This window comes from Oncorhynchus masou, chromosome 9 (genome assembly GCF_036934945.1).
Source record: "Oncorhynchus masou masou isolate Uvic2021 chromosome 9, UVic_Omas_1.1, whole genome shotgun sequence".
Classification (NCBI taxonomy): Eukaryota; Metazoa; Chordata; class Actinopteri; order Salmoniformes; family Salmonidae; genus Oncorhynchus; species Oncorhynchus masou.
The window spans coordinates 23470718-23482417 of NC_088220.1; the positions used below are offsets into that span (position 1 = coordinate 23470718).

Sequence of the window (11700 nt, forward strand, 5' to 3'; positions counted from 1 at the left end):
AGGAACGAGGACAATGTTAAAACACACCTAAATCACAAGCTCCGGTTGTGAACACTAATAATGTTCGTAAGGAACCCTAAGGAGTTAACCAGACCCACAGTGTTACAGTATACAGCTAAAGAGAGAGTTGTTAAAGCTCAGGGCTGCTCATGGTCCACTAATCTGACGAATCATTCCTCATGAAAAACCATCAACAGGATCTTCACATGTTGCTGCCTGGACATCCTGCCTCTCTAAGGGAATATTACCCCAGATCTAGACGCCACATACAGTCACTCCCCCAGTAACATCCTGATCAACTCAAGGTACATGCAGTGATTCCTGGCTCCATACATTGTTTACTGTGTTGCTAACTGCAACGTAATGTTTGGGGCCCTTGCGCATCAATGACAAAGGCACCAAAACATGCAGAGAGTTATCCATATTTGGTAGATTGGGATAAACACTTTGTCACATTAAGCGAAGTTCAGCGAGAGCTGAGAATATAAAGGATGGCCTGACGGGACAAAGCAAAGGGCCTTGATGTGTTGCTTTGGTAACAGAACCCAAACAGCAAAAAGCGGGTCCTTGTTAACCTAAAATGGCCCCAGGTTCACAGACTCTTAGAGACTGTCAAAACCAGTCTTGCATTAAAGCATGACACACACTTGGACGAGTTCTGAACTTGTGTGTTCCTACATTTTGGACTAACCTCTTCAAGGACACATTCGTGACTTAGACCACTTTCTCTCTCCACTTAACGCTGCAACAAAAAGTCTGCTCCCCTCTCTCCCTCCCTCCCTCTCTCCCTCCCTCCCTCCCTCACTCTGCCAGCTTTGGCCTTTGAAGTGCTGGCTGAAATAAAGCACCTCCAAATATTTTACACAGAGATTTTGGACGGCTGATATTTCCCAGAAGGCTGATGTTAGCTGTGCCCGCTGGCAGTGCCAGCATCAGCCAGCCAGGCAAGTTAAAGTCATTATCAGACAGTTCAACAGGTCAACCAAGACACCAACTCTAGAACATTCACATACTGACCCTCATGACCTACCAAGTGCCACTACAAGACAAACTCAAGTTAAGCTGAAACACATTCACCACTTAGCCAATAGATCTGGAATGTAGCAGCATCTACTGGTGCCTTTGTACAGTAGGCTACAAATGGTCTAGGATCAGTTTATCCTCTGTGTGAGTGTAATATGGAGTTGATTGGCAGTGTAATTGGGATGATGGATGGGTTAAGTGTTGGTAACTGCATACACATTGTTCTCAGCTGACAGCCTCCCACCCTCCCTGAGAGTATTGGTGGACTGTGGGTGTGGCTGGGCTGTAGTTCGTCCATCACGGCCCCAGTAGCATCAGCGTGATAAGAGCCAGGAGCACTCCAAGGTGTTCTGGGAACTCTAGCAGGGTGTGAATTGCACCCCGGAAAAGAGGGGACTGTCCCACCTTGGCCACCATCATTAAGCCTTCACACTCCTTCTGCTCAAACAAGATGCAAATGAGGTCTCAAGTGGCCCTGAGCATTGACAGAACCAAATTGACTGGGCTTCTAATTTGCTATTCTATAGGTGCTGGGCTGGCATTCCCCTTTGGGAAGTAGGCATTTTCAACATGCCCGTTTCCTGCTTTTATTACGTTAACACTCAAACATTTCTCATCAAAACAACCGTAGTCTAATTACTTTCTACTTAAGAAGATATGAACAAGGCTCATTGCTGCCTCCTATCCACAACTACAGTCAAATGTTGCATGTTAAAACAACTTGACTGGCAACTAAATAAAGAAAAGATCAACCCTTTTTCCTAAAGGGACACGCAATCCCACTCGGTAGTATTATTTATTTTCTCTGTTTCAAATGTCTAGGGATCACTCTCTCAAATTCAACAGGTCTATGGTCAACGAGCCTCTGGCTAATGCGAACATGCTTTGCTTTCATACCACTTCCAAGCAAAAAAAGATTGTGTTTGTTGTTGCAGTGCCTCATGTTTTGTATCCCCTGAGGTCCTTAAGCTTCTTAGTTATGCTAGATAATAGGTTCCATCCCCTAGAATCACCAGAGGTGGAAACACTGCATTTTCAGGGATTGCAGGACCCACTTCCCCCATGGAATGTCATTTCATACTAAGTCCTCAGGTTAATGGGTTTGAGGCTGCTAAATCCTCAGGTTAATGGGTTTGAGGCTGCTAAATCCTCAGGTTAATGGGTTCGAGGCTGCTAAATCCTCAGGTTAATGGGTTTGAGGCTGCTAAATACTCAGGTTAATGTGTTTGAGGCTGCTAAATCCTCAGGTTAATGGGTTTGAGGCTGCTAAATCCTCAGGTTAATGTGGCTGAGGCTGCTAAGTCCTCAGGTTAATGTGGCTGAGGCTGCTAAGTCCTCAGGTTAATGTGGCTGAGGCTGCTAAGTCCTCAGGTTAATGAGGCTGAGGCTGCTAAATCTTAAGGTTAATGGGGCTGAGGCTGCTAAATCTTCAGGTTAATGGGTTTGAGGCTGCTAAGTCCTCAGGTTAATGTGGCCGAGGCTGGTAAATCCTCAGGTTAATGGGGCCGAGGCTGCTAAGTCCTCAGGTTAATGGGGCCGAGGCTGCTAAGTCCTCAGGTTAATGGGGCCGAGGCTGCTAAGTCCTCAGGTTAATGGGGCCGAGGCTGGTAAGTCCTCAGGTTAATGGGGCCGAGGCTGGTAAGTCCTCAGGTTAATGGGGCCGAGGCTGGTAAGTCCTCAGGTTAATGGGGCCGAGGCTGGTAAGTCCTCAGGTTAATGGGGCCGAGGCTGGTAAGTCCTCAGGTTAATGGGGCCGAGGCTGGTAAGTCCTCAGGTTAATGTGTCCGAGGCTGGTAAGTCCTCAGGTTAATGTGTCCGAGGCTGCTAAGTCCTCAGGTTAATGGGGCCGAGGCTGGTAAGTCCTCAGGTTAATGGGGCCGAAGCTGCTAAGTCCTCAGGTTAATGGGGCCGAGGCTGGTAAGTCCTCAGGTTAATGGGGCCGAGTCTGGTAAGTCCTCAGGTTAATGGGGCCGAGGCTGGTAAGTCCTCAGGTTAATGGGGCCGAGGCTGGTAAGTTGGAGCGAGCGGCCGCATCTACACTTCGGTCCGCAGGTAGTATAACTTTTTATAACTTTTCATTACATTTCGTTATAGTACAACGGTTTGATTTGTCTAATCTTAGCAATTTCTTCTTAGCCAGCTACATAGCCGTCTTTGTATCAACGACAATTGCATAATTATCGTATTTCGTCGTCCTAACGTATCTGCCCAGCAGCTAGCTAAGCAGCTAGCTAACATCCACTGTCCACTAGCACTGTAGAAACTACTACACTCAACTGAACGACTCGATTAGTGTAGTGTCAGCTAGCTACATAGTTGTCTTCGTATCCAAGATAATTGTGCAGTTTAGAGTGTGTAGACTTAGAGTGATTATCTTAATTTACCGAGGTTAGCTAGCCAGCTATTTGTCGTCCTTAACGTAGGTAATGCTGCTAGCTAGCTAGCCAACAGCTAGCCAACCTCTACCGAATTGAACTCCAACTACCCGGTCAACATTCCGTCGTTCCACAGGTAGTATCACATTTTCATTTCACTTCATTACAGTACAACGGTTTGATTTGTTGATCGTAGCTAGCCAGCTACATAGCCGTCTTTGTATCTAAGACAATTGTGTAGCCTAGAGCGATTTTCTAGGTTAGCTGGCCAGCTATTGTCGTTCTTCTAACGTAGCTAGCCAGCTACCCCCCGAATAGCAGCACTGTAGTAACTATTACAGTACAACGGTTTGTTTTGTTTGATCGTAGCTAGCTAGCTACATAGCCGTCTTTGTTTCTAAGACAATTGTGTAGCCTAGAGCGATTTTCTAGGTTAGCCAGCCAGCTATTGTCGTTCTTTTAAAGTAACGGAACGCAATCAACCTTGCTAGCTAGCCAGCTAGCCCCGAATAGCAGCACTGTAGAAACTATTACACTCGACGGAACGACTTGATTAGTGTAGTGTCAACATCGCAGCCACTACCAGCTAGCCTACTCCAGCAGTACTGTTTCATTTCAATCATTTTAGTCAATAAGATTCTTGCCACGTAAGCTTAACTTTCTGAACATTCGAGACGTGTAGTCCACTTGTCATTCCAATCTCCTTTGCATTAGCGTAGCCTCTTCTGTACCCTGTTAACTATGTGTCTATCTATCCCTGTTCTCTCCTCTCTGCACAGACCATACAAACGCTCCACACCGCGTGGCCGCGCCACCCTAATCTGGTGGTCCCAGCGCGCACGACCCACGTGGAGTTCCTGGTCTCCGGTAGCCTCTGGAACTGCCGATCTGCGGCCAACAAGGCAGAGTTCATCTCAGCCTATGCCTCCCTCCAGTCCCTCGACTTCCTGGCACTGACGGAAACATGGATCACCACAGATAACACTGCTACTCCTACTGCTCTCTCTTCGTCCGCCCACGTGTTCTCGCACACCCGAGAGCTTCTGGTCAGCGGGGTGGTGGCACCGGGATCCTCATCTCTCCCAAGTGGTCATTCTCTCTCTCTCCCCTTACCCATCTATCTATCGCCTCCTTTGAATTCCATGCTGTCACAGTTACCAGCCCTTTCAAGCTTAACATTCTTATCATTTATTGCCCTCCAGGTTCCCTCGGAGAGTTCATCAATGAGCTTGATGCCTTGATAAGCTCCTTTCCTGAGGACGGCTCACCTCTCACAGTCCTGGGCGACTTTAACCTCCCCACGTCTACCTTTGACTCATTCCTCTCTGCCTCCTTCTTTCCACTCCTCTCCTCTTTTGACCTCACCCTCTCACCTTCCCCCTACTCACAAGGCAGGCAATACGCTCGACCTCATCTTTACTAGATGCTGTTCTTCCACTAACCTCACTGCAACTCCCCTCCAAGTCTCCGACCACTACCTTGTATCCTTTTCCCTCTCGCTCTCATCCAACACTTCCCACACTGCCCCTACTCGGATGGTATCGCGCCGTCCCAACCTTCGCTCTCTCTCCCCGCTACTCTTTCCTCTTCCATCCTTTCATCTCTTCCCTCTGCTCATACCTTCTCCAACCTTTCTCCTGACTCTGCCTCCTCAACCCTCCTCTCTTCCCTTTCTGCATCCTTTGACTCTCTATGTCCCCTATCCTCCAGGCCGGCTCGGTCCTCCCCTCCCGCTCCGTGGCTCGATGACTCATTGCGAGCTCACAGAACAGAGCTCCGGGCAGCCGAGCGGAAATGGAGGAAAACTCGCCTCCCTGCGGACCTGGCATCCTTTCACTCCCTCCTCTCTACATTTTCCTCCTCTGTCTCTGCTGCTAAAGCCACGTTCTACCACTCTAAATTCCAAGCATCTGCCTCTAACCCTAGGAAGCTCTTTGCCACCTTCTCCTCCCTCCTGAATCCTCCCCCTCCCCCCCTCCTCCCTCTCTGCAGATGACTTCGTCAACCATTTTGAAAAGAAGGTCGACGACATCCGATCCTCGTTTGCTAAGTCAAACGACACCGCTGGTTCTGCTCACACTGCCCTACCCTGTGCTCTGACCTCTTTCTCCCCTCTCTCTCCAGATGAAATCTCGCTTCTTGTGACGGCCGGCCGCCCAACAACCTGCCCGCTCGACCCTATCCCCTCCTCTCTCCTCCAGACCATTTCCGGGGACCTTCTCCCTTACCTCACCTCGCTCATCAACTCATCCCTGACCGCTGGCTACGTCCCTTCCGTCTTCAAGAGAGCGAGAGTTGCACCCCTTCTGAAGAAACCTACACTCGATCCCTCCGATGTCAACAACTACAGACCAGTATCCCTTCTTTCTTTTCTCTCCAAAACTCTTGAACGTGCCGTCCTTGGCCAGCTCTCCCGCTATCTCTCTCAGAATGACCTTCTTGATCCAAATCAGTCAGGTTTCAAGACTAGTCATTCAACTGAGACTGCTCTTCTCTGCATCACGGAGGCGCTCCGCACTGCTAAAGCTAACTCTCTCTCCTCTGCTCTCATCCTTCTAGACCTATCGGCTGCCTTCGATACTGTGAACCATCAGATCCTCCTCTCCACCCTCTCCGAGTTGGGCATCTCCGGCGCGGCCCACGCTTGGATTGCGTCCTACCTGACAGGTCGCTCCTACCAGGTGGCGTGGCGAGAATCTGTCTCCTCGCCACGCGCTCTCACCACTGGTGTCCCCCAGGGCTCTGTTCTAGGCCCTCTCCTATTCTCGCTATACACCAAGTCACTTGGCTCTGTCATAACCTCACATGGTCTCTCCTATCATTGCTATGCAGATGACACACAATTAATCTTCTCCTTTCCCCCTTCTGATGACCAGGTGGCGAATCGCATCTCTGCATGTCTGGCAGACATATCAGTGTGGATGACGGATCACCACCTCAAGCTGAACCTCGGCAAGACGGAGCTGCTCTTCCTCCCGGGGAAGGACTGCCCGTTCCATGATCTCGCCATCACGGTTGACAACTCCATTGTGTCCTCCTCCCAGAGCGCTAAGAACCTTGGCGTGATCCTGGACAACACCCTGTCGTTCTCAACCAACATCATGGCGGTGGCCCGTTCCTGTAGGTTCATGCTCTACAACATCCGCAGAGTACGACCCTGCCTCACACAGGAAGCGGCGCAGGTCCTAATCCAGGCACTTGTCATCTCCCGTCTGGATTACTGCAACTCGCTGTTGGCTGGGCTCCCTGCCTGTGCCATTAAACCCCTACAACTCATCCAGAACGCCGCAGCCCGTCTGGTGTTCAACCTTCCCAAGTTCTCTCACGTCACCCCGCTCCTCCGCTCTCTCCACTGGCTTCCAGTTGAAGCTCGCATCCGCTACAAGACCATGGTGCTTGCCTACGGAGCTGTGAGGGGAACGGCACCGCAGTACCTCCAGGCTCTGATCAGGCCCTACACCCAAGCAAGGGCACTGCGTTCATCCACCTCTGGCCTGCTCGCCTCCCTACCATTGAGGAAGTACAGTTCCCGCTCAGCCCAGTCAAAACTGTTCGCTGCTCTGGCCCCCAATGGTGGAACAAACTCCCTCACGACGCCAGGACAGCGGAGTCAATCACCACCTTCCGGAGACACCTGAAACCCCACCTCTTCAAGGAATACCTAGGATAGGATAAGTAATCCTTCTCACCACCCCCCCCCCCCCCCTTAATGATTTAGATGCACTATTGTAAAGTGGCTGTTCCACTGGATGTCAGAAGGTGAATTCACCAATTTGTAAGTCGCTCTGGATAAGAGCGTCTGCTAAATGACTTAAATGTAAATGTAAATGTAAATGTAAGTCCTCAGGTTAATGGGGCCGAGGCTGCTAAGTCCTCAGGTTAATGGGGCCGAGGCTGGTAAGTCCTCAGGTTAATGGGGCCGAGGCTGCTAAGTCCTCAGGTTAATGGGGCCGAGGCTGCTAAGTCCTCAGGTTAATGGGGCCGAGGCTGCTAAGTCCTCAGGTTAATGGGGCCGAGGCTGCTAAGTCCTCAGGTTAATGGGGCCGAGGCTGCTAAGTCCTCAGGTTAATGGGGCCGAGGCTGCTAAGTCCTCAGGTTAATGGGGCCGAGGCTGCTAAGTCCTCAGGTTAATGGGGCCGAGGCTGCTAAGTCCTCAGGTTAATGGGGCCGAGGCTGCTAAGTCCTCAGGTTAATGGGGCCGAGGCTGCTAAGTCCTCAGGTTAATGGGGCCGAGGCTGCTAAGTCCTCAGGTTAATGGGGCCGAGGCTGGTAAGTCCTCAGGTTAATGGGGCCGAGGCTGGTAAGTCCTCAGGTTAATGGGGCCGAGGCTGGTAAGTCCTCAGGTTAATGGGGCCGAGGCTGGTAAGTCCTCAGGTTAATGGGGTCGAGGCTGGTAAGTCCTCAGGTTAATGGGGCCGAGGCTGGTAAGTCCTCAGGTTAATGGGGCCGAGGCTGGTAAGTCCTCAGGTTAATGTGTCCGAGGCTGCTAAGTCCTCAGGTTAATGGGGCCGAGGCTGGTAAGTCCTCAGGTTAATGGGGCCGAGGCTGCTAAGTCCTCAGGTTAATGGGGCCGAGGCTGCTAAGTCCTCAGGTTAATGGGGCCGAGGCTGCTAAGTCCTCAGGTTAATGGGGCCGAGGCTGGTAAGTCCTCAGGTTAATGGGGCCGAGGCTGCTAAGTCCTCAGGTTAATGGGGCCGAGGCTGCTAAGTCCTCAGGTTAATGGGGCCGAGGCTGCTAAGTCCTCAGGTTAATGGGGCTAAATCCTCGAGGCTGCTAAGTCCTCAGGTTAATGGGGCCGAGGCTGCTAAGTCCTCAGGTTAATGGGGCCGAGGCTGCTAAGTCCTCAGGTTAATGGGGCCGAGGCTGGTAAGTCCTCAGGTTAATGGGGCCGAGGCTGGTAAGTCCTCAGGTTAATGGTGCCGAGGCTGGTAAGTCCTCAGGTTAATGGTGCCGAGGCTGGTAAGTCCTCAGGTTAATGGGGCCGAGGCTGGTAAGTCCTCAGGTTAATGGGGCCGAGGCTGGTAAGTCCTCAGGTTAAATGGGGCCGAGGCTGGTAAGTCCTCAGGTTAATGTGCCCGAGGCTGCTAAGTCCTCAGGTTAATGGGGCCGAGGCTGGTAAGTCCTCAGGTTAATGGGGCCGAGGCTGGTAAGTCCTCAGGTTAATGTGGCCGAGGCTGGTAAGTCCTCAGGTTAATGGGGCCGAGGCTGGTAAGTCCTCAGGTTAATGGGGCCGAGGCTGGTAAGTTCTCAGGTTAATGTGTCCGAGGCTGGTAAGTCCTCAGGTTAATGTGTCCGAGGCTGCTAAGTCCTCAGGTTAATGGGGCCGAGGCTGGTAAGTCCTCAGGTTAATGGGGCCGAGGCTGGTAAGTCCTCAGGTTAATGGTGCCGAGGCTGGTAAGTCCTCAGGTTAATGGGGCCGAGGCTGGTAAGTCCTCAGGTTAATGGGGCCGAGGCTGGTAAGTCCTCAGGTTAATGTGTCCGAGGCTGCTAAGTCCTCAGGTTAATGGGGCCGAGGCTGGTAAGTCCTCAGGTTAATGTGTCCGAGGCTGCTAAGTCCTCAGGTTAATGTGTCCGAGGCTGCTAAGTCCTCAGGTTAATGTGTCCGAGGCTGGTAAGTCCTCAGGTTAATGGGGCCGAGGCTGGTAAGTCCTCAGGTTAATGGGGCCGAGGCTGGTAAGTCCTCAGGTTAATGTGCCCGAGGCTGCTAAGTCCTCAGGTTAATGGGGCCGAGGCTGGTAAGTCCTCAGGTTAATGGGGCCGAGGCTGGTAAGTCCTCAGGTTAATGTGTCCGAGGCTGCTAAGTCCTCAGGTTAATGTGTCCGAGGCTGCTAAGTCCTCAGGTTAATGTGTCCGAGGCTGCTAAGTCCTCAGGTTAATGGGGCTTAGGCTGACTGGACTGGAAAGAAAGTACAGGTTACAGCCACAGATCAGACTACTAGTAAATTTCATAAAAGTGCCAATGCACATGACATACTCATACAATGACAATCCTAGGCATATCTAATATGTTAACAAACAGTATATAGTTCACCGTTTTATTGTCACAATCACAAGTACAGTGACACGCTTAACTTGCAAGCTCTACCAACAGTGAAGTAATTAAATAGCTTAACTAATTAAACCAGGTATATAATAAAGAAAACAGAAGAAATAAGAAATAAGCGAGGAAGCTATACACAGGGTCGGCTATACACAGGGTCGGCTATACACAGGGTCGGCTATATTCATTGACATGGGGTGGCAGGTAGCCTAGTGATTAGAGTGATGGACTAGTAACCGGGAGGTTGCAAGGTCAAATCCCTAAACTGACAAGGTACAAATCTGTCTTCTACCCCTGAACATGACAGTTAACCCACTGTTCCTAGGCCATCATTGACAATAAGTATTTGTTCTGTTAAATAAATGTTTGGTCAGCTATATATAGGGAGCCCTAACTGCTCCAGGGTCGCTGTTGATTATGCCTGGCCCACTCTCCGAGGGGGGAGTTGGGATATGCAAAAAAACACTGAGGATCTAGAGAACATTTATGGCCTCTAATAATGATGAGTGTACCAGAGTCCTCCTTAGGACTAGTTGGCTAAAATATCACACATTGTCCTTTGCTCCCGCCTAGTTAGCGTTCTACCTTGTTAATTAGCTAGCACACGGTGTCCCCCACATGTACACACATGTGTATCGGAAAAAACCGTACCTGAAAGCCGGGAGCGAAGGACACTGTCTACCGGTCATCACTGCCTCCCGCTAGCACCGCAGACGGGATGCTAGGGCGACACCGTGCACTAGCTAGCTGTCACAGTGTCACAGTATCACACTTCGCTCCTACCTGCCGAACACCTGCCCTCGCCGTTGTTAAAAAAACAGTGCCCGACAGTTCGGGGCAAAGGACACAATCTACAGGTGTACTTGCTAGCTAGCTACCATCTTCTGTGGTGTTTATCAGCGGCTGGCATCCAATGTTTTTGTGCATTAACGCCACCTACTGTATTGCAGCATTGCCACCTCCCACCTGTCCCAACTTAAGAATTGATCCATGTAAGTATAAAGATGGGTTCCTGCAGATGCAGGACCACACTGAATTGCGGCCGCAATAAGCACCCTTCTTGGGCACGCATGCAAGGCAGGTGCCAGATGTGTCGCATCTTCATATCCGTATTACTGTTTGCAACCACAATCAACAGGCTCTGCATATTATTAAATGAGGCTACCCACTCATACACCATCTCGCCTCTGACAATATAAATGGACAGAAGAGCAGTGGTGTGATGATGCGCGAAGGGGTTTGTGTTACTTACAAACGTTCTGCGTTCCTAGGTATTCCTTTTGGCACGGTCCTGAAGCCTTGACCCTGGCAATCCACATGAGATCCAGAGCAACTGCATTTGTGAGGACATCCATTCACCACGGCAGCGCACAGCAATCCGCACATCAGAACCCATATCCCCCAGTAATATGCCGTCCACTTCTCATGCACATTCGGTAACATGGTATTCACCGTGGCAAAACTAGTATTTAAAACGAAAATAACGAAACACTAAAGATGTTTTTTTTCTAAAAGGTGGAATCCCCAAAAGATATACTCAACTATCTCGCAATAAAAGATAGTTGCAGTTAAATTAATTAAAGGCTAAAAGGTCCAGAACCTAATAATATGAATACATCAAATCAGTTTCTCAAAGTTAAGTACCTTCCCAAACAAAATCGATGCGGAGTTGCGCTCATTCAAAGTCCGATGCGTGTTCTGCCTTTTCCTCACCATTGATACAAAACTGTACAAATATTAGAGAATGAAAAAAAAATATTTAAAATGCAATTTCAAAACCATCTTCATTCAAATGCGTACGTCATTTCACTTATAACAATCTTCATCAGTAACCATCCCAAATGCTTCATAGAAAAAAAAATCCAATAGACAATTAGTTTAGTACATAAAGTTTCAGATGTGATAACAGTTTATCAGTTGTTGAGGTAACTCTAGCTAGTATGCATCACACAGTCCCATTCCAATTGATGCCATTTTGAAACAGAACTCCAGGGGAGCGAATGTAGGCTGCAGTCTGCGAGAAAACTCATACCTATTTCCAACCCCCAAATTCACCACTTCAGATTCCTACTGGTTCGCACTGCGTTGATGTCACTATAAGCAGAAAATAAGTTATTATTCTAACTTTTTTTTAGTGCCCCTCATGTGCACTTTACGATCAGTAAGTAAAATAATAAGGTCTATGGAATTGTGGAATGAGTTACAAGCAATGAGTTTGCAATTGATGAGTTACATAGAAAACATGAAGTTTCCATTTTAGGT

At 49.4% G+C, this 11700-nt stretch overlaps 1 protein-coding gene across 1 annotated transcript in view; it reads right to left on the reverse strand.

The window, feature by feature from the left end:
- LOC135545699 (slit homolog 3 protein-like) overlaps positions 1-11425 on the reverse strand; it is a 450244-nt gene extending 438819 nt beyond the window's left edge. The window contains exons 1-3 of the mRNA XM_064973499.1: positions 11324-11425; positions 11083-11164; positions 10691-10900 (exon numbers count right to left, since the gene is read on the reverse strand). Of these exons, the coding sequence (XP_064829571.1) occupies positions 10691-10900; positions 11083-11117 (245 nt within the window). The 5' untranslated portion in view covers positions 11118-11164; positions 11324-11425. The remainder of the gene's footprint in view (positions 1-10690; positions 10901-11082; positions 11165-11323) is intronic.
- Positions 11426-11700: the final 275 nt, after the last annotated feature.